Genomic DNA, 27,263 nt, shown 5'->3' on the forward strand with positions numbered 1-27,263 from the left:
GTTTATTTTCATGAGGAAACTCAACAGGGCTCTGCATATATATAGATGCAGCTATAGATATATAATTTATTTTCCCCTAGTTTGCCTTTTTATTTATAAAGTAAGCGTCCAGAATAGGCAAATCCCTAGAGAAGGAAGGCAGATTTGTAGTTGCCAGGGACTGGAGGAGGGGGAGTGGGGATTGACTGGGTCTGGTTTCCTCTTGGAGTGATGAAGATCTTCTGGAACTCGATAGGGGTGATGGTTATACAACATTGTGAATGTACTAAAAGCCACTGAATTGTTCACTTGAAATTTAAAATAATGTGAATTTCATGTTATTTTACCTTTTTTTTTTTTGAGACAGAGCTTTGCTCTCTCACCCAGGCTGGAATGCAGTGGTGCAATCTTGGCTCACTGCAACCTCCACCTCCCTGGTTCAAGCAATTTGCATGCCTCAGCTTCCCAAGTAGCTGAGATTACAGGTGTACTACCATGCCCGGCTAATTTTTGTATTTTTCTTTAATAGAGACGGGGTTTCTTCATGTTGACCAGGCTGGTCTCGAACTCCTGACCTCAGGTGATCCACCCGCCTCAGCCTCCCAAAGTGCTGGGATTACAGGTGTGAGCCACCATGCCCAGGCAGCACTTACTTTTTAAAAAAAAAATTATGGAAGCTGGGCATGGTGGCTCATGCCTGTAATCCCACGACTTTGAGAGGCCGAAGTGGGTGGATCACCTGAGGTCAAGAGTTTGAGACCAGCTGGCCAAGATGAAGAAACCCCATCTCTACTAAAAATACAAAAATTAGCTAGGCGTGGTGGCATGTGCCTGTAGTCCCAGCTACTTGGGAGGCTGAGGCAGGAGAATCGCTTGAACTCAGGAGGCAGAAGTTGCAGTGAGCTGAGATCGCACCACTGCACTCCAGCCTGGGTGACAGAGCTAGACTCTGTCTTGAAAAAAAAAAAAGAAGAAGGAGGAGGAAGAGGAGGAGGAGGAGGAGGAGGAGGAGAAGGAGAAGAAGAAAATAGGAAGGAAGGAAGGAAGGAAGGAAGGAGGAAGGAAGGAAGGAAGGAAGGAAGGAAGGAAGGAAGGAAGGACGGACGGACGGACAGAAGGGCCCCAAAACATTTTAGCTGGGGGCAATATTAGAGATTTTTTTTAAAAATCACTGAAATCAGCTTTTCCCCAAGCATCAAATGGCAAAAGTCAAGACTTAAACATTGACTGAGCTCAGCCTGGCAGTTGAAACTTACTCACACACGTGGCATCTGGCATAAGCATGTGGCCACTGAGGCAAAAGCACTTGTAGCTTCCATGTGTATTCACACATCTGTGTTGGCATGGCCGGGGTTTCATTCCACACTCATTCACGTCTGCAGGGACATTTAGAAAACAGGGAAAGGTGAACTGAATCAGGAAACTTCCAGATGGGGAATATTAGACCCCAGTCTTGGAAAGGACAACTGGGTTAGCTTCCCTGAACACTACCACTTACCCACCTCCTCTCTGACCATCAAATTCTATTTTAAAGGATTGGTAACAATGTGTAGCAAATGGAATAACTATACACCACTGGAAGGAATGTAAATTGGTACAACACTTTGGAAAACTGCTTGGCAGAATCCACTAAAGCTATATTTAGACATACTCATGACCTGGAAATTCCAGTCCTGGGAATATACCCAACAGAAATGTGGATTTTTGCCCACCAAAAAAACCCTACATACTAAAATGATCATAATAGCATGATGCTAGATAGCCCCAAACTAGAAGTAATCCAAACACCTCCCAACAGAAGAATAGATAAATGACTTGTATATTTACACAATGGAATAATATACAGAAATGAAACTGAACAAATGACAACTACGAGCAACAATGGATGAATCTCACAAACATGATATTGAGTGGAAGAAGCTGGATATAAATGTGTACATACTGTATGAGTCCATTTATATACAGTTAAAAAACAAGCATAGCTAATCTGTGATATAAGAGGTCACAAGATATGGTTCTCTCACTGGCAGTGGAAGTGACTGGAAGGTGTGTGAGGGAGTCTTCTGAGGGGCCAAGTTTCTGGCTTTTGATCTAGATACTAGTGACATGGGCATTTAGAACAAGTCATTGAGCCATACATATTTTATGTATGCACAATTCTATGTGTATACTACTTGAACAAAAAGTTAGAAATAGATAATTTATATATTTCTGCCTTTCACGCTATCCCAAGCAGCCGCTGACAGGCTGACAGCACAGCCTGCTGTCAATTATTATTTCGGGTGGCCCCTGCACTGGCCAAATTGCTTTGGCTCACATTCCTCTAGAGGGAGCCCTGTCAGACAGCTCTTAGTGGTGAAGTTGGAGGACAATATTTAATCCTAAGATGTTCACAGGATGACATTTGGGCTGGATGATTTTTATATATATATATATATATACACACACACATATATGTGTGTGTATATATATACACACATTTATATATACACATATGTGTGTGTATATATATATATGACGTTCACAGGATGTTAAGTGATAAAAGGTTAGAAAACTCTGTGTACAGATCATTCCAAAATTTGTTTAAAAAATACATAGGAAAAGAAAAGCCTAGGAGGGTATGCTCTCTAATGGTTATCTTCAGGCGGTAAGATCGAGGGTGACTTTCTTCTCTGTGCTTTCGTGTTTTCTAAAAAAAAAAAAAACAACAACTTAAGAATAAGTAACATTTTTATTAAAATAAAAAATGACACAGAAGGAAAACAAAACTTTACAAAGATTATCTGTAGAGGATGTTGCCTTTGGAAATGCGGTCATGTGAGGGTTTCATATCTTAACTCTACCAGGGAAGATACAGAGAGGAAAAAAACAAACAAATTCCATGGAAGGCAAAAGGTCAGCATGGTAACAGATTCTTGAAAATAAGGAGCTGCTTTCATCTCTGAAAAGATCCTTATATGGAGATTTTCCAACGCCCTAACTGGACATTTGAAACCCTCTTCTCCATTGCCTATCCCCTTTACCCTACCATCTCCCTCATAGAACCTAACCTCTTCAAATGGGGAAACTGAGAAATGCTGATTGGTCATAATGGGAAACCCAGGAATATCCCATAGCTTGGCCCTAACTCTGAGGTGACTCACTCATTTCTTGGAAGAATGTTTTGGGAAAGACATGAGTTGAGGGCTGAGGCCTGTCACCATTAATGGATGTACGTGGACTTTGATCAGGCTGCCACAGGGCAGGGAGGCTGTGGGAAGAAGACAGATTGCCTCAAAACTTCAGCCAACTGGACCACTCCCTCAACGTTAATATTTTACTGGGACTTTAAAACTAACATGAAAAATATTGTCTCTATTCTAAATCTCTTGAGACATTATCTTGGTTCAGAATCCAAAACATATGGAAAACCAAGTTTTCTGCTGTAAAACCTCTGGTGAGGGGTATAGCTGAATTATTCCTTATGAAAGCATGATTTTTTTTTTTCAGATGGAGTCTCGTTCTGTTGCCCAGGCTGCAGTGCAATGGCATGATCTCGGCTCACTGCAACCTCCGCCTCCCGGGTTCAAGTGATTCTCCTGCCTCAGCCTCCCGAGTAGCTAGGATTACAGGCATTCGCCACCATGCCCGGCTAATTTTTGTATTTTTAGTAGAGATGGGGTTTTGCCATGTTGGCCAGGCTGGTCTCAAACTCCTGACCTCAGGTGATCCACCCACCTCAGCCTCCCTAAGTGCTGGGATTACAGGTGTGAGCCACTGTGCCCACCCTGAATGCACAATTCTTGAAGCACCTCTCTCAAGCAGTTGCATGCAATTCTAAGAAGCATCTTCAGGACTCTGGCCTCTATGCTGGTGGTAGGACACAGAGAGCCAGATTGCTCTCTGAGGCTGTAGGGTTGGCAGCTCAAAGAGCAGCTATTTCAGTCTATGGGGCTAACCTCTTGGCTTGGCGACAAGGGCTGGGAGTGGTAGAGTGGAGTGGGTGTTCAGTCTTCTCTGAAACGCCATTTTCCAAGGGCAGCTGAATTTGATTTACTCCTCTTTGTTCAACTTCATTATAGGACTGGGGACCCTTTCTGAATTATTGCAGATTTCTTCATGCCAGGGTTTCTTAACTTCTGTTGACACAAATCGTTATTTGTTGTGGGGGGCTGTTCTGTGCGTTGCAGGATGTTTAGCAGCATCCCTGGGCTCCATTCACTAGATGCCAGGAGTACCTCCCACACCCAGTTATGACAACCAAAATTGTCCCCAGTCATTGTCAAGTATCCCGTGGATGACAAAATCACCCAAGTTGAAATCTACTGATCTATAGCAAAGACCATATCCCTTGCTCCAATGAGGCACTTTTATTCACCACATTTAGAGCAGGGTTTTTCAGTCTTGGCACTACTGACATTTGGGTCTGATCATTCTTTGTTGTGGGTACTGCTATCCTGTGCATTGTAAGGTGCTTAGCAGCATCTCTGATCTCTACCCATTAGACACCAGTAGCACCCGCTCCAAATGTCTTCAGACACTGCCAGATGTTGCCCGGGATAAGGCTCCCAGATCTGGCAAATAAAAATACAAGATTCCAGCTGGGTGTATTGGTGTGTGCCTGTAGTCAGAAGTCTGAGGCGAGAGGATTGCTTTGAGGCCAGGAGATCATGGATGCAGTATAGTCACTGCACTCCAGCCTGGGCAACATAGTGAGACCCCCATCTCTAAACAAAACTGTAAAGGATTCTCAGATCAATTTGAATGTCAGATAATGACTAATACTTTTTAAGTATACACACATCTCATATACTATTTTGAGAGCCTGTTTGGAGGTTCTAGCAGGGGAGCACAGCTAATATAGCCTTGAGTGAAGGCCAGTCCACCTCTATCAGGGATGGTCGTCCTCTCCACCCGAGTGCACAGCTTCAGGAAAGACACACATGGAGCAGTGAGGGAGGAAGGGGATGTCTGCCTAGCCAGTCAGATCAGCCAAATCAACCCAGGTGAGCAATGGGGAGACATGTCACAGCCAGATCACCCTCACATCCCCCATATACTATTTTGAACAAACATATACTATAAAATTATTTGTTGTTTATGTGAAATTAAAATCTAACTGGGTATCTGTATTTTATCTGGCAACTCTTCCTGGGAGACAAAATTACCCAGGTTGAGAACCACTGTTATAGATATTATAATCTCTTCAATGTTTTCAGACAAATGATCTGGGATGAAGTTATAAATTATCTATTACGATATATCAAGGCCAGGAGTGGTGGCTCAGCCTTTAATCTCAGCACTTTGGGAGGGCAAGGCGGGAGGATGGCTTGAGCTCAGGAGTTCAAGACCAGCCTGGGCAACGTAGTGGGACCTCGTCTATACAAAAACTGTAAAAAGTAGCCAGACATGGTGGTAAGTGCCTGTGGTCCCTGAGTAGCAAGGAGGATTGCTAGAGCCCAGGTGGTTGAGGCTGCAGTGAGCCATGATCACGCCACTGCACTCTACCCTGGGTGACAGAGCGAGACACTGTCTCAAAAAAAAAAAAAAAAAGTATATGAAGTATAATAATATGCACGTCGTTCAACCCAACAATTCCACTTTTAAATATTTTTCCTACAAAAATATTCATTCAAGAAAGCAGGGCTATGCATAGAACAATGTTAGATTTAGCACTATTTGTAATGGCAAAAAATTGGAGACAACATAAATGATAATGGTTAAATAAAGCATATTTTTGCATAAAGGATAAAAGTATTCACACTAGGGACTAGGATATAGCCTTAAAAAATGTAAAGTAGTTTTGTGTGTGCTGACATGCAAAGATGCCTGTGAGAAATACTTACATTTGTACTATCACAGAAAAAGACTTCCAGGATCTAAGACAAACTTAACTATGCTTATAGTAACAACTAGTGGTGATTACTCTCACTTTTATATTTTTTTGCACTGTTGGATTTTAAAAATAAAAACATACTTACAATACTTAGGTAGTTTAAAAAACAATAAAATTATTTACTTTAAAAAGACTCTTTTTTTCTGTGTTACAGAAAGAGATGAAATAAAAAAGTAAAAAATATAAAAGGCCTTTAGCTTATAAAAACAAAATGGTTAAAAAAAAAGAGAAAAAAGAAAAGAAAAAAGGCATTTTATTGGGCATCTTGACAAAAACATCAGACTTTTTACATTTTTCAAGGAGAAGAGATTGAAAAACTTGTCCTGAAAGCACCTTCATTTGAAGATTTGACTTTAAAAAAACCCTAAGAAATCCTGCATACCATATTGCGTCTCCAGCCCTGCTGCAATGATTGAATTTGAACTATGACCCCAAGCTACCTTACTGACCTTGACTGCAGGTTTTCCCGGTGTATCCTGGAAAGCATCTGCATTTGTTTGGTCCCATGCACTCACCAAACTTGCATCCAGGTTCGCATGTAGCTGCGGAAGGAAAAGATGTCTTGATGATAAAAGAACAGTAGTTAGTGTAGTGAAATGCACGCAAAGCTTCGCTGTGTTCTGTGTGGCAGAGAACTCCATGGGGACATACGGAGGACGATCTGCCTCCCTTTGAATCTATTTTCACCTTTCAGACACTGGAAAGTATTTTTCTTTTGAATGAGATTACTGCGCCCCCGACCCCTGCCCACCACACCCCCACCCAATGCATGCAAGTTTGCTCGGCAATGCCACACTTCCAGTGGTATTCAATGAAATATAAAGCCTCCCAGACCACAGTCAGCCAGTGTTGCATGCAAACACAAAAGATTTAATAAAATAAGTATAATATTGGAACCGGAAGAGACTCCAGAGTAACCCTGGGCAAATGCCAACGTCATTCCCCTTCCTTCTGTCTCTTGCCTCGTTTCATCTCCTCCATATTTTCTCCATTTCTCTTTTAAATGATCAAAATCTTTTTAATGCTGTGCATTATCAGTCAGACTGAACAACCAACAGATTGGAGGCAGGAAGGTGCTACTTCTAGCCTTAAGGATGGGAACTAAAAGCATCATGATGATGATGAGGATGATGATGGAGGCATGAGAAAGCACGACAAAGGCAGGATTTGTTTTTCTATTTTATTCATTTCTGTATCCCAACTCTTGACACAAAGTAGACAATAAATATTTGTTCAATGAATAAAGTGGTAGGAGAAACAACAGGGGTAGGATGTTGTAACTGATTCAGTCGGGGGCAAGAAAACAAATAGTCAAAGATGATGGATCGTTTCATTCCAGCTCACAAGGAGGTTATAAGGAGAAAAAGCAATAGATAGGAAAAAAGAAAAATGGGAAAGCCCCAAGAGTAGAAAGGGAGAGGACATAATATATGAGAGAGAAAGGAGACTTTTAGGGTATCAAGGATTCTCAGCAGCTTCTGGATACAGTCGGAGCTCAAGAAATAGCCATAATAGGAAAGAATGACTCAGCAATTGCCCAGGAATGGTGCCTACTTCTCCGTCCATCAATTCCCCTGGCTCATAGTAGGTCCACCTCCAAGAAAGCCTATTCTTAAAGATATCAGCATCTTTCCCTAAACCCCAGATCCTATTTTTTGTTATTATCATCATTCCTCTACCAGTTACCTGGACTCAAAAAATTCAGTTGTCTATTTTTTTTTGTCTCCAGACCATTCAGTTGCAATATCCTATTCCTGTTTCTACCACCAACTCATTCATTGAACAACTATCTATCTTATCTATCTAGCTAATGGGAACTGCCTTGCCCACAGATACTTGGAAGATGATGCTAAATCCCTCTCTCTCCCTGCTTTCCCCACCACAGCTTGTGACCAGTGCCTCACTGATGCAGGAGTCTAACAGCCTAGTTCCTTGTTTCTTGGCAGGACAAACTCTGGTGCAATTAACGCCCTAGAGGTCCCTGTGGGATCAGGCTGAAGCTAGACTTCTTTTGAAACCATATCTCTGCCTAGCCCCTTCCCCTACTCCCCCATTCCCTTGCAAATTGCTCCTAAGACACCTTTCAATGGAGTATTTGTACAAGAATCCCCCTTTCAGGCTCTGCTCCTAGCAAACTTGATGCAGACGTGACATTAAACTAATAGTCCAAAAGCATAGCTCTGATCATGCCATGCCTTGCACAGAGGTCATCATATAATCTTTGTTCCCTCCTGAATACAGTACAGGTATCATAACCAAGTTAAAACTAGCATGATCTGGCTAGGCATGGTGACTCAAGTCTGTAATCCCAGAACTTTGGGAGGCCGCGGAGGATGGATCACTTGAGGTCAGGAGTTTGAGACCAGCCTGGTCAACATGGGGAAACCACATCTCTACTAAAAATCCAAAAATTAGCCAGGCATGGAGGCAGGCATCTGTAATCCCAGCTACTTGGGAGACTGAGGCAGGAGAATCACTTGAACCCAGGAGGCAGAGGTTGCAGTGAGCTGAGGTCGCACTGCTGCATTCCAGCCTGGGTGACAGAGCAAGACTCTGTCTAGAAAACAAAAATAAATAAATAAATTCAAACCTAGCCCGATCTGGCCTCCACCTTCTTTTCTAGCCGCACCCCCCACCCCCTGACAAAGGCAACACTGTGGGCAAAAGACATTGCTTGCTGTTTTCTAGACCTACCCTTTACTTTCTGCCTTTTCCTACCCCTCCCTAGGATACTCTTCCCTGGGTTTCTAGTAGTTAATGTCCTCCCCATTCTTCAAGGATCACCTTGCATGACCCCTTCTTCTAAAAGCCTTTACAGATTTCTCCAGCCACCTATGAATGCCCACTCAACTTCTAGAACTCCACAGAACTTTGGCAGGCCCCTCCTGTGCAACTGATCAGTTTTTGTCTTATTAATGAGGCATATATTTGGCTACAGTGCTTGTCTTTCATCTACTACTTGTTCCAAGTGCCTTTAGGACAGGGACTTAACGTTCATCATTGTGTCTCCTGTAGCGTTTAATATAGTGTTGTAAACATGTTAAATATTTGAATATTTTTGAATAATGAATAAAGTAATTATTGTGGAACTTTTAACAGGGGAACATTTTATGGCTCTGAACAAATCATAAGGGAAAAATGCTTCCCCAGCAAAGTTTTTCCACTTTTAGAGACAAAAGAGACAGAATTTAATTTCCAGTGTCTACTTTGTTATGGATATGTACTTGGAGTTGCAACTTTAAATTCAGATATTAGAAAAATAAATCTTTTTTTTTTTTTTTAAAGCCCTGAAGGCCTCTAGTTGTTCCCTGGAAACTGATCTGATTTCCAATGTGATCCAGACAGGAAAGCCCAGCATAAATGCCAAATAGAACATAGGAGAAATGGTGAATAATACCCTTGCTATAAGGTTAAAGCTTTAATAAGATGTTTTCAATTTACAGTAACTTTGGATCTGTGACTTGAACAGCCAATTGACAGCAAGGGAAATTCAGTTTGTGTTTAAAATGGCCTGAGATTGAAGCATGCTTTAGACAAAGTAAAAGTCTTATTTAGTTCTCCCCCAAACTTCTCTATCTGGAGCTTTTCATCAGGTACTTGTTCACGGACAACTCTGTATTTCATCTCACTAAAGTGGCATACATTTTAAGGGTAATGATATCGAATTGATGAGACCCTGCCTTGGGAGGAGATTTAGACAGGGTAGAGGCTGAGAGCTAGAAAGCTCCAGCATACATAGAGGCAGGGCTTCAAGAGGAGTGAAGGGCAAATAGACAGGCAGAGGGGAAAGCCTGGGTGGACTGGGACCTCACAGCCTGGGGTCTGGCTCTCCTTGTTGGGGCAGGTTGATGTGTATTCTCTTTTTTTTTTTTTTTTTTTTTTTTGAGGCGGAGTCTCGCTCTGTCGCCCAGACTGGAGTGCAGTGGCGCAACCTCGGCTCACTGCAAGCTCCGCCTCCCGGGTTCACGCCATTCTCCTGCCTCAGCCTCCCGAGTAGCTGGGACTACAGGCGCCCGCCACCTCGCCCGGCTAGTTTTTTTTTGTATTTTTAGTAGAGACGGGGTTTCACCATGTTAGCCAGGATGGTCTCGATCTCCTGACCTCGTGATCCGCCCGTCTCGGCCTCCCAAAGTGCTGGGATTACAGGCTTGAGCCACCGCGCCCGGCCGTGTATTCTTATTATCATGCATCCCACAACTCTGGCTTAGAAATCAGAAATCCAGCAATCAGGGAATAACTACCCTGTTATTTGGTGCTTCAAGAAACATATGACTTTACCATCAAGAAGGACCATGCAAATTGGATAAAACATGATACACATTTTAGATCTAAAAATCATTGCAATTTAAGACCCGAACATTTGACTAGAGCAGTAGGTGTGCTGACTGTCTCTTCAGCTTGCAAAACTTGCATAGTGAGCATTTTGCTTGAACCCTCTGCACTTGCCGTTTTAACATCTTGCTTTAAATTATTTTATGCCTGTGGTATTATACAGTCCCTGAAAGCATTGAGAATGTGATTGGCTGCATGCGTCATGGCCAAATTGCTCTTATGCAGTTACAGAAAAGCCCTTCCTGAAAGTCAAACCTTGCCTTCATTTATTTACCAGCAACATGCTGGGTCTTACAAGTTTTATGGCAGTAGACACTGATGTTTGTGCAACTGTAAGAGAGATTCTAAATCATGTGTTTCACGTGGTTTTTGCCCCTTCCACCTGGCTGACTTCAAATAAAAATGTGTTATGTTGTGTCTAGAAAAAGAATAGAGCCACATTTAATCCCCCCATCACCTGGTGCTTTAATGAAGAGAAGTTTGTTATGAGAATTATTGGTCCTTCCTGAAGGAATGGTAATTTATGAGGTATTTTCTATGCATGACAGGTATGAACTCACCCTTTAATGCATACACTCCTTACTCTCAGAGGTAAGTATTGCTCTCACCATGTTGCAGAGGAGGAAATTGAGCCTTAGCTAGCTTACCTTAGCTAGCTTGCCCAAGGTCACCCAGGTCAGTCTGGTTCTCAATGCCCTTGATTGTGACACTATCAATCCAATCAGGATGGGGACCCACTCTTTTAATTGACACAAGTCCCAGGAGGATATTCTAACTTCCTTTATCTAAGTGGGCAATGATGATCTTTGTTTTTGTCTAGTATTTTTATGCTCTTGTCATCTTGTCACAAGCAAACTATGATGGCAGAAGGTTTTGCATACTATGGAACATGTGGGAACAGTATCAATGTTTTCTATTGTTTTATAGATTTTGGATATTATCAAGTTCTGACCCCACTTATGGTCAATCCAGATATTTTTTAACCAGCCAGAGAGAAGGAGGTTGGGGCAGGAACAGACCAGCAAAAAGAAGGTAGCATTGTTATTCCTAAAAATAACTAACATGTTAGTACTTTTATGGGACCTGCAATTGTGTTGGTATCCCATTTAATAGATAAAGAACTTAGGATGAGGCACATGCTACCTACTGAAGGACACAGGGACAGTGAGAGTAGACTCCTGCCCTGAAGGAATACACCCCTGGTGAGACAGTCAGTTAGGAGGAATGTGGATTTTGTTCCACTATACTGCCAGTGTTGGTCATTACGGAAAGTCATTAAAAAAAAAAAAAAGGCAAAAACTTTATGCTCATCTCTGCCCTCCCCAACCTCCTTGAAATGATCAGAGACCTCTCTTGGAGTTCCTAACTCATAGTTTGAGAAACAATGTCCAAGGCAAATTATGGTTCCTTGGTTTGCAATGTATAAAAAATCAGCAAAATACTTAAAATCTTTGCATATATGCATGTGTACCTTGAAAACATTTAGAAATTGGCAGTATGGATTTTAAAAATGTGAGTAACAAATCTATAAGCTAAAAGGCGTACTTGTTTTGTGGCTGAAGCCTACTAGTTGGATGATTAATAATTAAAAAGTGTATTTCATTGGAAATCACTTAAACTATAATTAGAGGAGGAATTTACTGGCCTGCTTTTGCCCATCTTAGTTCCTTTAGATTAAAAAGAAAACCAAAAACAAACAACCCAGTCATACTCACTAAGATAATCACAAAAATAATTGACAAGACAGTCTTCTAAAATAAATCATGCCAAGTATGATGGCATCAGCCACATTTTGTCTGGGAAGAGATCTCATAGGAACCCAGACCTTGGTTATTGGTAGTTATGCATGTCCTTGCCTAAGAGATCCACTGGCAATTTTGTGGCAGTTCATGGTGTGACAGATAAAAACCTAAGGGCCCTGATCCAAGTGCAGGGTCTGAGTTTTTACAAAATTACCTTCACAGACTCCCTTGCTGTTTCTTCTCCAGCCGTAGCAGCAGGCTAGTCTAGTTCCATAGTGACAGACCCCAGGCTGACGTGCCGATGCTAACAACCCGTGATGCCTGGCACTGCAGATAAAGAACTACATGTTAGTATTGAGAAAATAGAAAAGACAACAGAAACTCTTCCCTACTACTAAAAGAACCAGAGATGTCAATTACCTGGTTAATTTCAACAAACCAGCAGTAAGTGCTAAATTAGATTTTGAAAACCTGAATTTTGGGGTTGCCATCCTTCCTCAATAATTAGTTTCAACCATTTCCTTCTTCCCCACGGTTAAAAGAATTTGGTTACACAATCTATAAAACTAGGGTACATGAAGATGTCCAAAATGTATGTTTTTGAACCTTGTAGAGTGCCATTTTTCAGATCTGCTCTGTATATGCATAGCAACTATCCAGTTCTTTGTCTATTTCAGTGACTTCTGGTCCTGTGGCTTTATCCCAGACCACAGCTCTGCACTTTTACCCCACTGGCACCTGGGAACCATTGAATAGACAGGAATCAACACACACTATAGATGATTAAGAGCTGGAAGAGCTCGTTCAGCAAAGCCCTCTCATGTTACAGAGGAGGAAACTCCAGTCCAATGGAGTGGCGTCATATCCCCAGCAGAGCTGGGTATTGGGAATTCTAGCCCAGGGCTCGTTCCCATTCCACATGACCTCCTGGAAACCCAATTTGCTAAACTGCTTAATTTTAGAGCAGAGATCGGCAAACATTTTCTGTAAAAAGCCAGATGGTAAGTATTTTAGGCTTTGTAGGGCCATGAGATATCTGTCCAAGTACAAAAGCAGCCATAGGCAATAGTAAACAGATGGGTATGATTGTGTTCCAATAAAACTTTATTTATGGACACTGAAATTTGAATAGCATATAATTTTCCTGTGTCATGATATAGTATTCTCCTTTTGTTCCATCTTTGAACATTTAAAAATGTAAAAACTGTTCTTCGCTCATGGGCTGTTTACAAAGAGGGATCACCTAGCTTTGGCCTGCAAGCTGTAGCTTGCCTGATCTAGATGCCTGAAAAAGGTGAGCCCCCTGCCCCCTACCAAGTGCCCCCAAGTAGTGCCGCCATGGATGAAGTTCATTGCATGTTTACCTACTTACGGTCCTGGTATTGGACAGGGTTGCTACCAGACTTCGAAGGAAAATACTTGCATTGTATATTTAGTGGAGGGCTGTGATGATTTCCTTACACATATTAAATACACTGTAAAAATGTTTCCTGGGCTCTTTAACAGACAAAGGAATGCACATTTTACCATGTGCTTTCTGCTATAGAACTGAACTTTATGCAAGTTAATAATATGTAAGTCAAAGTCGAGAAGTTAAACAACCTTGTAGATTTCCCTCATGTTCTGCCTCTCCCACAAATTTGATTACTCAGTTAAGAGTTATAAAGATATGGTCTGAGACATTTCATTTACTGAGAGCACCAAATGCAAGGATGATTTTAACATTTACTTTTTCTTGAAGGGGACTTTTCTTCATTTTTTAATGGAATTAATTTTAGGGATTCATAAGTCACTCAAACATTTAGAACAGGGCTTCTCAACTTCTACACAACTGATATTTTGGGCCAGATCATTGTTTGTTGTTGGGAGTTGTCCTGTGCATTGTAGGATATTTAACAATGGTCTTATCTACAGATGCCAGTAGCACACACCCCTCTAGTTCTGACAATCAAAAATGTCTCCAGACATTGCCAAATGTCTCCTGGAAGGTAAACTTTTCTTTCATTAAGTAGTAGTACTTTAAAGCAAAACATTTATTGTGCACTTGCTATGTTCCAAGTACCGTCTCAGGCACATAGAGTACAGTGATGAAAAGGGCCTGGTCTTTGCACTCTTAAGTTCACAGTCTATTGGAAACATGCATTCAAGTATAGGATAGCATACTAAATATTATTAAAATGCTCTGATAAAGAGTTCTGACTAAGAAATAATGCAGCCATTTGTCTAATCTAATTTATATATTCCTAACAATTCTGCAAGGGATACCACAATCTTGACCCAGTCTGCACCTAACTAACAGTTTCCAAAGAACCTATGATAAACTCCAATATTCTATAGCACAGTAGGGTGATTACAATTAGCAACAATGTATTGTATATTTCCAAGTAGCTGGAAGAGAGGACGTGAAATGTTACCAACACATAGAAATGGTAAATACTCAAGGTAATTGAGTATTTGATGGATACCCCAAATACCACAACTGGATCATGATATAGTCTATGCATGTAACACTCACAAGTACCCCATAAATGTATAAATTATTTTGTATCAGTAAAAAGAAGAAATTATGGGTGACTACCATAAAGTATGCTGAGTAAATAAGTTCCAGTCCACATGTATACATATGTAACAAACCTGCACGTTGTGCACATGTACCCTAGAACTTAAAGTATAATTTAAAAAAAGGAAAAAAAAGGTATACAATATGCTGTTACAAGAAAAAAAAATAAGTGCCAGTCCAAATACAGTGATACCCTTAATATTTTTTTATTTTAGTATTTTAAAAATTGAGATATAATTTATATAACGTAAAATTCACCATCTTAAACTATACACTTCAGTGGTTTTTAGTATTTTCACTATGTTATGCACTCATCACTTCTGTTTAGTGCCAGAATATTTCCATCACCCCAAAATAAACCCTATACCTATGATCAGTTAATCTTAACTAACTCCTCCCTTCATCCCCTGGCAACCACAAATCTGCTTTTTGTCTCTGGATTTGCCTATTCCGGATATTTCATGTAAATGGAATCACATAATATGTAGCCTTCTGCATCTGGCTTGTTTAACTTAGCATGTTTTCAAGTTTGATCCATGTGGTAGCTTGTAACAGTACTGTATTTCTTTTTATTGCCGAATAAGATTCCATAATATGAATATACTACATTTTATTTATCCACTCATCAGATAATAGACATTTAAGTTGTTTCTACCTTTTGGTCATCATGAATAATGTTGCTATGAACATGGGTGCACAAGTTTTTGTGTGGACATATGTTTTAATTTCTCTTGAGTGTATACCCAGGAGTGGAATCGTTGGGCCATATGGTGCAATGGACAGAATGTTTGTGTCCTCCAAAATTCATATATTGAAACCCTAATCCCAATGTGATGGTATTTGGTGGTGGGGTCTTTGGGAGGTAATTAGGTCATGGGGGTGGAGCCTTTATGAATGGGATTAGTATGCTAATAAGAAAAGGCTAGAGAGCTTGAGAAGTTGGCAGCCTGCAACCCAAAAGAGTGCCCTCACCAGAACCTGACCATGCTGACACCCTGGTCTTGGAATTCCAGCCTTCAGAACTGTGAGAAATACATTTCTATTGTTTATAAGCCACCCAACCTCTGGTAATTTGTTATAGCAGCCTGAACTAAGACACGTGATAGTTGTATGTTTAACTTTCTGAAGAACTGCCTGACCATTTTCCAACATGGCTACATCATTTTACTCCCACCAGCAATATATGAGAGTTCCAATTTCTCCACATCCTCACCAGCACTTGTTATTGTTCATTTTTAAAAATTCTAGTCATCCTAATGCTTGAGAAGTAGCATCTTGTTTTGATGTGCATTTCCCTGATGGCTAATGATATTAAGTGTCTTTCATGTGTTTATAGACCATTTATATATCTTCTTTGGATAAATGTCTATTCAGGTCCTTTGTCCATTTTTTAACTGGGTTATTTGTTTTGATGTTTTTAAGATTTGAACACAAGATTGAAATTTGTCGATAAAAACAACTGTCCCCATACCTTGGTAAAAAAAACCCTTCCACATAGATACACAGTAAGTCCATTTCTTAACCATACACATCTCTGACAAACCTTGACAAAGCACTACAATTTGCTTTTACCTCTTCCTTTAACAACATGAAGCTGATGCCTGGGGGAGCAGAATGGAGAGAGGAACTAACCTTGCCTGGGAAAGAGGAGGAAAATGTCACAGGGTAGGTGACATTTGAGTTGGATTTCAAAAGAAAACATGACGAAAGAAAAGCTGTATAGGGGGAAATTCTGCCTTTGGAATTTTAATTTCATATTTTTATAAGAAATGTGGGGTTCATTTAATTAGAATTCAATGTAGCAACAAAATCTTAGAGATGATCTGTCAACTTCTTGACTGCAGGTTTGCAAGCAATATGCTCCCCAGTCACAACAGGAAGGACCTTACCTATTTCCTGATGCCAAAAAAAAAATCAGTATAATCCTCAATAGGGCATTAATATGTATGGAGTATAGTGCTAGGTGCTGAGGATTCACTTATAATCCTGGCATAGAGGGTCCCCTACTCATGAGCTTTTAGACAAGGGGTTCAGGGTAACAGAGGTAATAGACTCAATATATTCAGTCTATTACAGAAGCTTAAATCAAAGAAACATAATCCAGTCTAAGGGGTCCCAGATGTTCCCTTTGAAGGTGCAAACTTTAAATTAGACTTAAGACAAACAGGGTTCAACCACATAAAGTGAAAGAATATTACAGGCAAAGGGAATAGAATGAGTGCAGACTAAGAGGTAAAAGACAGCATGCTTGTGCTTGAGGAATGAGTAGATGACCAGAGGATTAGAATAAAGGCAGGGAGGAGTAAGCTTGTGAGAGATGAGCCCCAAGAGGTGGGCAGAGGCTACATCACAGAGGGTCTTGTGAATCAAGTTAGGGCTTTGGGTTTTACATCTCAATGGCAAGAGAACAGCATTGAAGGGTTTTAAGTAGGAATGTTATTTGATAAGGTTTTTCTTTTGAAAAACATTACCACGAAAGCAGTCTGGAAGATAGACTGGAGGGAGACAGAACGGAAGAAAAGATACCAGTTGGCTCAGAAGACAGATTCTGGTTGCTTGGACTGCAGCAGTAGCAGTGGAGGTAAGGAGAAATGAATGGCATCAAAGTGGGAACGAAAGATTTGGTAATGGATTAGAGTCAATTCATTCATTCAACAAGTATTTATTGAGTGCCTATAATGTATCAGACACTGGGCTAGTTTCCAGAAGTTCATCAGCAAACAAAAGGGAAATAAGATTTCTGTCCTTGTGGAGCTTATATCCTAGTCGATTGGATATAGAGTGTCAGAGGGATGCACCATCGAGTAGACTGTATTTCTGGAATGAGGAATATGGGTGGAGGAACATGTTCGGGAATAGGATAGATGATGAATTCTCTTTGGCACATGCTGATTTTGAGTACTCATTAGACGGACAACCTAGAAGAGATGTTGAGTAGGATGTTGGATATTTGGGTGAAGAGTTCAGGAAGCAGAACTATATTTGGGAATCATCTGCAGGTAGATGGTAACTGATTCTACAGAAGTGGATACAGTGTAAGAAAAGAAGGAGGCTTAGGGCACAGTCCCAAGGACACCAGCATGTAAGAGATGGACCAAAGAGCAGGAAGGTCCAGAAAGAGGCCCAGGCAATGCTCAGAGGAACACCAGGTTAGTACATTGTCAGGAAAGCCAAACGAGGAGAGTTTTTCTAGTAAAAGAGTGAGATCAACTCTGAATGTTGAGAGGCTGCATAACATGTTGGTCAGGACTATGGTCTCCTTCCTGGATTTGAATTCTGGCTCTACTATATGTTAACTCTGACCTTCAGCGAGTTACTTTCTCTTTCTATGCATTAGCTATCTCTTTTCTAAAACAGGGAAAACAACAGTATTCACCTTAAGGGTATTCGTGATAATGAAATCATTAAATATATGAAAAGGGCTTTGAATGGTGACTAACACAGTAAATGCTCCCTAATTGATTGCTTTTATTATTAGTAGTAGTAGGATTAATATCATCAGATGTGTTGACCTTCAGAGGAGAGCCATGTTTCCCACAGAAGGACCTGCCTTAGTATCCCTGCCATGCTCAGTCATTGGTGGGAGCAGCCTGTGGGAGTTGCAGCCTCACTTAAAAGTGGTGCTGGATTTCCAAGAGTAGAGTAGTTGGGACCCTGGGTCAATTATGCTCTCTGCAGTGGATGTCTGCGAGGTGCATCCTCATAGCTGCCACAGGTTCCATGTGACTTTCCTTTTTTATGTTTGTAGGAATAAATTTTCACTGTAAGGGGAGATTATCATAGAATTTCACCTTAAAGAAAGTTACCTTGGACATCATCTGGTTCCAACCTATCATTTTGTGCATGAAGAAACTAAGGCCAAGAAAAACTGAGGATTTCATTGGTATTAGAAGTCAGAGGGGAACACACTTCACCAAACTATTCACCTACTCATTTATCCATTTGTCTACCCAAAATTTATTAAGTAACTACACACATCAGGCACTGTACTAGGCACTGAGACTATAGAAGGTATATGAGAGAAGCCCCATTATACTCCAACATATGACCCTACTAAAGGGGCAAGTTCTCAGGAGCTAGGGGGAGATATGGAAGTTAGTACATTGGGATGGGTGGGTGAGTGGTGTTCTGGAGGAAATGGGGCTCAATATGAATGGAACTTAGCTTGGAGAAGTGGGAAGAGGCTGTGTGGTGGGGAAGGTTTTCCAGGCAGAAAAAATAGCCTGTGCCAAGGACAGCACCATTAAGAACATGAGGAGTTGGTGGCCTCAAAATTTGAGTGTAGATCGTGGTGGTGTGTTAGAAGCAGAGGAGTGAGAAGAGCAGCAGGGGAATGGTGGGATGAAGAAGGAGCAGGGAAACAGCAGGGGGCAAAAGAAAAAGGCCTGTGTCCCTCCTGCAGGCTCCAGACAGTGACAGGTGGATTTTAAGCAGTTGGAAATATCAAAAATTTTGTAATACACAAAACAGCCTCCTTAGAAGTAGGATGAGCTCACTAAGCTTGAACAAGATTTCTGAAACAGTTAGATGTGAAATCACACAAAACCAAATTGAAATTAGTTGAAATCTGATATTTTTAAAAAGCCTAATCAGAAACCAGCCGAGAGTGCTTGGTACAGGTGGTCAAACCTACTTCATATGTACCAAAGTAAATTACTTGGGATTGCAAAGAATACTGCCCAGGATTAACTAACAGGAGAAAGTTACCAAAAGATAAAATTCATATACTGTTTATACATTACCACAACTCTCCAGAGAAATCCTCATTTTTCTCAATCTTTATTTCACACGCCTGCTTTCAGGTGAAAAGGTGAAACTGAGAAATCTGAGGTGTATTAATTTCTCCCAAATCATTGTTTCTGATGTTGTGTAAAGTGTCACTTATAAATCGCCCCCAAATGTTAATGACTAACACTTGGGCCATCAAAACTTTATTAACTTTGTTAATAAATTAAGATTTCTTATCCACTGTAAGGAATTCCTTTCCCAGTCACAAAAGCATCTTAGTATTATAGTTCTGTTGAAAGATATAGGAGATTTGCCATCAAATCTATCAGTCTCATTTGTTAAAAAATGGAAGTAATTGTTTAAGAATCAACTTAGCCAGGTGTAGTGGTTCACACCTGTAATCCCAGCACTTTGGGAGGCCAAGGCAGGTGGATGACGAGGTCAGGAGATCGAGACCATCCTGCCTAACATGGTGAAACCCCATCTCTACTAAAAATACAAAAAATTAGCCAGGCGTGCTGGCAGGCGCCTGTAGTCCCAGCTACTTGGGAGGCTGAGGCAGGAGAATGGCGTGAACCCGGGAGGTGGAGCTTGTAGTGAGCCGAGATCACACCACTGCACTCCAGCCTGGGAGACAGAGCAAGACTCTATCTCAAAAAAAAAAAAAAAAAATCTAATTTTGGACTGTACTAATCCATCAACATCCTCTGCCACCTTGGAAGGTCTAGATGGACTGGCCAGCTTCTCTCTCACTCACTCTCTCTCTCTCTCTCTCTGTCTCTTCTAAACAATATTTTGCACACATGAGGCTCAGGGAACTGAGTCTTGAGACAGGGAAATGCTAATATAGGTGAAGAAGTCTCTGTGGAGTAGAAGCCCTGAGCTGTGGGAGTCTGAGCTAAATGCTGAATTGCCCAGTTTCTTTAATGCATTACACAGCTTGCTGTCTACATTGATCAAATTAATCAGAAAATCACCATCTCCACAGCTGAAGTTAATTTAAAACCATTCCAGGGATTGTGTAAGTAGTGTAGTATTTCTTCACAGGATTCCTTATTTTCTGCAAAAATACACTATGCCAGAATTCTTAGTATGTTTGTTTATGGTCAGGTTCCAGGAAACTTCATGATATTCTCCAAGACAAATTGAGAAATTAAACTTCTTTTGCTGATGTTTAAAATACATTTAAATATTGCCACACAAATGTAATAAAAGATTTTCTAAATAGGGATGACAAGGTCCAGCCATGAAGATTTTTATTGGTGGTGGTTTTGATTTTTGTTTTGTTTTTATCATAGCTCCCAGTATGGCAAGTTCATTGTACCTAGCCAGTTAAAATTAAGTCTGGGTTCTCATCTACCTTCAAGAAACAGAGTACAAGTCCAGTGGGCCCAGGGATACCCCAAGACATCTCACTTTCCCAGATGTGTAGGGGCTTATGTGTCCAGTAAAAAACTTGCCTGGGTTATAAAGCTCTTCTATACTAGTGTGTGTTGATGTGTCTTCAAATTTCTAATGCCATGACTGGTAGGGATAGTAGTAAACTTCAGGCAAAAGTTGGAACTTTCCATTGCTTCCTCTATTTCACTCATTTATCTTCTAAGCTCAGGAGTTATATGGAGATTGGGGATGGGGAGTGTCTTGGTTTTGGCTACCCCCGAAGCAGACCATGAGACAAGAATTTGCATGGAAGTGGTTTACTTAGAAGGTGAAGGAAATGCTGATAAAGGAGTGGGGAAGTGAGACTAGGAAGGGAAGGCAGTCAATAAGGCAAGTGTTATCAAGACAGCTACATTTATTCTCCATCTCATTCATTCATTCATAGTAAGCATGGGGGAGAATGATATAAGATGGAAGATGGAGTTAGAAAAGTAGTCAAAGTCTAGATCAAGCAGAGCCATTTATGTCATTTTAAGTAGAACGAATTTTAGTCTTAATCTGGTGCAGTCACTGAAAAGTTTTAAGAAGAGGGCTGACATGGTCTAATTTAAATGTTAAGAGGAACACTTTGGAGCATGGACTAGAGGGAGCAAAAGAAAAAGTAAAAGGAAGCTATTGTGGTGGTTCAGGTGAGAGATAATGGTGGTGTAGCTGGATGATGGTAGGCAGGGGCAGAGAGTGGGGACAGAAGGAGATGGATTTGAGACATGGTTTGTAACAGGACTTAGTAGCAGATATAATACAAGTGGGGAGGAAGAGCCCCACCTGTCAGCAATAATACCCCAGTTTTTGGCTTGAGCAAGTTTGGATGCTATTTGTTCTGGGGTGGGGAGAAAGAGTGAAGTGGAGGGAAGCAAGTTCTGAATGATGATCAAGAGTTCAGTTTTGGATGTCTTAGGCTCAGTGAGACATCTCAATGAATAGGTCAAGAATGCAGCAGAAAGAGGCTGGGGCTTGAGATTCACATTTTGAAGATGTGAATATATATATATAGATGGCATTGAAAGTGCTAGGACTGGGAAGATAACCTGGAGGGTATAAATAAGAAAGAAAATAGGGTCAGAGATTAATCTCTGTGGAAATACAGCACTTTAAATCCTGTTGAAGAACGGAAGAGTACCCAGTGCGGGCAAAGGCAAACCAGAATGTGTTGTATGCTGTGATGATTTTAAAATATGTCCATAAATTATCTGATACTTATCCTTTCAAAAGGTGAAGTTTAATTCCCCTCCTTTTATGTGGGGTTGTACTTAGTGACTGACATCTAACAAAGAATACTGTGGGAGTGATCGGGGTAACTTCCGAAATTAGGACACAGAAGGCATTGTAGCTTCCTCCTTGTTCTCTCTCTTGGATTAGTCACTATGGGGGAAGTCAGCTAACAGTTGTGAGAACATTCAAACAGCCCTATGGAGAGGTCCACATAGAGAGAAGCTGAGGCCTCCTGGCAACAGCCATGTGAGTACACCATCTTGGGAGCAGATCCTCCAGCCAGAGTCAAGATGTCAGATGACTATAGCATTGATCAACAACTTGATTGCAACCTTGTGAAAAACTCCAAGCCCAAGCAGTGTGGCGATTCCTCAAAGAACTAAAAACAGAATGACTATTTGACCCAGCAATCCCATTTCTGGGTATATACCCAAAGGAATATAATCATTGTACCATAAAGACATATGCACACAATGTTCATTGCAGCACTATTCACAATAGCAAAGACATGGAATCAACCTAAATGCCCATCAGTCATAGACTGGATAGAGAAACTATGGTACATATTCACCATGGAATACTATGCAGCCATAAAAAAGAATGAGATCATGTCCTTTGCAAGAACATGGGTGGAGCTGGAGGCCATTATACTTAGCAAACTCATGCAGGAACAGAAAACCAAATACCGCATGTTCTCACTTATAAGTGGGAGCTAAATAATGAGAATCAATGGGCACAAAGAGGGGAACAACAGACACCAGGGTCTATTTGAGAGTGGAGGGTAGGAGGAGGGAGAGGATCAGAAAAAAATACCTATTGGATACTAGGGTTAGTACCTGGGTCACAAAATAATCTGTAAAACAACCCCCCATGACATGAATTTATCTATATAACAAACCTGCACAGGTACCCCTGAACCTAAAATAAGAATTAAAAACTCCAAGCCCTTTTGCTATGAATCTAAAACTGCTCTAAAAAATGTCTAAAAAAACCCCCAAGCCCCATCTAGCTAAGCTGCTCCTGAATTCCTGAATCATAGAAAATGTGTGAAATAATAAATGTTGCTTTAAGCCACTAAATTTTGAAGTATTCTGTTGCGTAGCAATAGATAACTAATAAATGTGGTATCCAGAAACCAAGCAAAGAGTATGCTGAAGAACAAGGTGATGAACTTTGTTGGTGTTTGTTGCTTTGGTATTTTAATTTTGTACTTATATTCATTAAATCTGAGATATCATGGATTATAAGCATACTATTATTATGTACATTAGAAAAGAAAAATGCTGCCAATTAAACTAAACTATAACTCATTAGCTTAATAATTCTGTGCAATTGTGTCATAATTCTGTGCATGAATTAGTCACGATCGTGTCACCTTTAAAGAACACAGAGCCTGCAATGGCCTGTTTGCTTGCTATTGCTCTCAGAACCAAGTCCAAACTCCTTGGCTCAGTGTACTGGGCTCCTCACAGCCTGGTTCCAGCTTGCCTTCTTTGCCTCTTGGCAGCCACTGGGCTTATGGTCTAAGATTCTGGCCAGTCCATTTTCTGTATCTTGGGCTGATGCCCTCCTTATGCATTCTTTTTGCAGGTATGTGTCTATGCATCCATTCATTTACTCTTATGCAATACCTACTAGGAATTAAGCATTGGAATGTTTGCTTTCTATGCCCATTTTATATCAGGTGGGCTCACATTTGCTCCATAAGTGTCATCCACTGTATTCAGTTTTCCCTGATTCTCTCATGTGGACTCAGTTTCTCTCTTATCTGTATTCTGTGGAATGTTTTATATGTTTTTACATATATATATATATATATGCCCTATATAAACTTATAGTTTTATATGTTTATACATATGCATATAAACATATATTCATTCTTTGAAATGCTATACTCTGTGTGTGTGTGTGTATATACATATACACTTATTCTTTATATATAAATAACACTATTTGCCTTTCCATCCCCCTTCCTTGGTCACTTATTGATTTACCTAACTTTTAATTCAACACCAACTATGTGCCAGGCACTGGACTAGAACCTGGACTTATATCCTTCTTCCCTGGCATCCCTGGCCAAAAAGGAAAGAAAGACATTTTGATGGCCCTATGAAGTTGTCTGGTGAGGGAGGCAGTAGATATGAATCTCTGGCATTCAGAAGAATGTTTGGGCACATCAACTGTTCAGTTAATGTTGCATTAAACTGAATTAATTTTAACACTTTCAATAATTTTTTTTCACAAACAAGACCTTCACATTGAAAACAGGTCAGTTATTAAAACTTACCACTGGGACCCAGCAAGTTAACTGATAAAACTAGAAGTACTACTGATCTCTCTGGATAAAACATTTCATGAAAAGTGACTTAATCACCTGTGGGAAACACCATGACTTTTTAATCTGTCACTTGTTCAATGTGAGATTCTGGGCAAATCATTTAACAATCTATTCTTTTGAAATTCAGTTTACTCATCTATATAATTGGAGATGTGATCTGTAATTTACACATGGTCAACATTGCCTGTGGGACCTCAATCTCTGTTCTCCCCTTCTTTCTTAGTAATAAGACCCCCATTACATAGCCACTCAGAATATAGGCTACATTTCCCAGCCTTCACTTCAATAATATGTGGCCATGGAACTAAGTTCTGGCCAATGGGACATAAACAGAAGTGCCATATGCAACACTTCCAGGATGTGGCTGTGAAGGGAGTATGATGTTCTTCATTTATTTCCTCTTATTGGCTGGTGATATAGATGTGATATTTGTCTCTCAAATCTCAGGTTTAAATGTAATCCCCAAAGTTGGAGGTGGGGCCCAGCAGGAGGTGACTGGATCATGAGGGTGGATTTCTCATGAATGGTTTAGCACCATCCCCTTGGTGGTGTCCTCATGGTAGTGAGTTCTCATGAGATCTGGTTGTTTTAAAGTGTATGAGTGTGTGGCACCTTCCCCCGCCCTTGCTCCTGCTTTTGCCATCTGAGACACCTGCTCCCCCTTCACTTTTCGCCATGATTGGAAGCTTCCTGAGGCCTCACCAGAGGCAGAAGCCACTATGCTTCCTGTAAATCCTGCAGAACAGTGAGCCAATTAAACCTCTTTTACTTTATAAATTACCCAGTCTCAGGTATTTCTTTATAGCAATGCAAGAACGGCCCAACACGGCTGAAATTTGGACATATTTGCTGAAGCTCAAGAAGCCATCTTAGGCCACAAGGGGAGGGCCTTCTGATGGACCCATAAAATGGCAGCATCTGGGTCCCTGACTCCATGGAGAGTCAGCTATATCAGCTCAACTACCCACACCTTTGTGAAAGAGAAACCCATGTCTATCTTGCTTAAGCCAAGATTATTTGAGTTTTCTATCACTTACAGCCAATTCTGAAGAATCAAAAAGCAATGTTGCCATGCTAGTTGGCTGCTACAGGCCTATTATCCATATTCTGACATTTCCTGCTTAAAACCCCCAATGTCAAATAGCTTGTGAGGCCAGTTTTCAGTTTTCATTCAACTGAAAATAAAGATCAGGTGGACTTTTGTTCTTTGATCCCATGCGGTTTCTATCTTTTCTGAATGTACCTTACGTTATTAGTTTGCTAGTGCTGCCATAACAAAGTACCACAGACTGGGTGGCTTAAACAGCACACATTTATTCTCTCACAGTTCTGGAGGCTGGAAGGCCAAGATCAAGGTGTTGGTAGGGTTGGTTTCCCCCAAAGCCTCTGTCCTTGGCTTGTAGATGGCTGTCTTCTTTTGTGTCCATACACAGTCTTTCCTCCGTGTGTGTCTGTGTCCTAATCTCCTCTTTTTGGTTTGTTTTTTGAGACAGAATTTCGCTCTTGTTGCCTAGGCTAGAGTGGAATGACATGTTCTCGACTCACCACAATCTCTGCCTCCCGGATTCAAGTGATTCTCCTGCCTCAACCTCCCGAGTAGCTGGGATTACAGGCATGAGCCACCACGCCTGGCTAATTTTGTGTTTTTAGTAGAGACGGAATTTCTCCATGTTGGTCAGGCTGGTCTCGAACTCCCAACCTCAGGTGATCTGCCTGCCTCAGTCTCCCAAAGTGCTGGGATTACAGGCATGAGCCACCATGCCCAGCCTGTTTGGTTTTTTTAAATACGCTTTGGCAAGTTTTATTAAAGAACAATTTTGTATGGTTTACCTTTTACCAGTCTGTTATGGCATGCTTCTAATGATATCAGAGTCATCTGGGTAAATGATACCTAGTGTGCAGAATCTGTGGTATTTTCTGCATGCTGTGCACAATTTATTATTATTGCCACTGTAGTGATGGACACCAGTTTTGGCCAATATGCTGTAATAATGCTATTTCAGATTTCCTTGAAGCTGCACAATTGTTGGCAAGGATGACCAGTTTCACTTTGCCTTGTCTGATCATCTTCAGAGTCTTCTTGTACTCCAGCTACTCCAGCATGTATTTCTCACCCTTTTTTTTTTTTTTTTTTTCTTGAGACGGAGTCTCGCTCTGTCACCCAGGCTGGAGTGCAGTGGCACAATCTTGGCTCACTGCAAGCTCTGCCTCCCGGGTTCACGTCATTCTCCTGCTCAGCCTCCCAAGTAGCTGGGACTACACGCACCTGCAAAAGCCCAGCTAATTTTTTGCATTTTTTAGTAGAGACAGGGTTTCACCATGTTAGCCAGCTGACCTCGTGATCTGCCCGCCTCGGCCTCCCGAAGTGCTGGGATTACAGGCGTGAGCCACCATGCCCAGCCATACTTTTCACTTTTCATAATGAGTTGGAGCCTACAGTTGATTGACTCCAGTGATTTTTTAAAATCTTTTTTGCAGCCACCATCTTCCTGTCTTAGATGTGGGAGGGCCCCCAGCCAAGAGCATCCACCAAGATGGCTGGGGAGGGAGAAAGGCCCTAATCTCCTCTTTTTATGACAGCAGTCATATTGGATAAGGACCCACCATAATGAACTCATTTTAATTTAACTGCTCTTTTAAAGACCTTATCTCCAAATGTAATTACATTCTGAGGTACTGGGGTTAGGGCTTCACATACGAATCTTGAGGGAGTACACAATTCAGTCCACATCACCTCAGGACACCTGCATGTCCTGCCCCCACTGTCCTCAGAGGAGTTTTTGTCCTGAAATTTGTCACCAGGAGCACAAGTTCATCGGTGGTAGTTCCCTGTTTTATTGGGTCAGTGGCAAATAGTTGTTGGTGCATTGTGGAACCTGACCAGCCTCATTTCCTGATTCCTGAGAACTTTTTGTCTTGGCCGCAGCCAGCTCTTCCTGTGTGCACAGAAGCCTGAAAGGGCAGAACCCCCTTCCCCAGAAGCCCTCAACCAATGACTGTTGGGATTACAAACACCCCGGCTCCCTTGTCTTCAAGAGGGATAACTAGGATCTCGTG

The 27,263-nt window shown here is 41.1% G+C and overlaps 1 protein-coding gene and 1 pseudogene across 2 annotated transcripts in view; both read right to left on the bottom strand.

The window, feature by feature from the left end:
* Positions 1 to 27,263, bottom strand: part of EGFL6 (EGF like domain multiple 6) — a 64,221-nt gene that overhangs the window by 32,418 nt on the left and 4,540 nt on the right. For both annotated transcript variants that reach the window (XM_033201336.1, XM_033201337.1), the window contains exons 2-4: positions 12,143 to 12,255; positions 6,304 to 6,396; positions 1,236 to 1,355 (exon numbers count right to left, since the gene is read on the bottom strand). In XM_033201336.1, coding sequence (XP_033057227.1) covers positions 1,236 to 1,355; positions 6,304 to 6,396; positions 12,143 to 12,255 — 326 coding nt within the window. The remainder of the gene's footprint in view (positions 1 to 1,235; positions 1,356 to 6,303; positions 6,397 to 12,142; positions 12,256 to 27,263) is intronic.
* LOC117077651 lies at positions 26,033 to 26,691 on the bottom strand (annotated as a pseudogene).

Source organism: Trachypithecus francoisi, unplaced genomic scaffold (assembly GCF_009764315.1).
Source record: "Trachypithecus francoisi isolate TF-2019V2 unplaced genomic scaffold, Tfra_2.0 Lachesis_group6, whole genome shotgun sequence".
NCBI lineage: Eukaryota > Metazoa > Chordata > Mammalia > Primates > Cercopithecidae > Trachypithecus > Trachypithecus francoisi.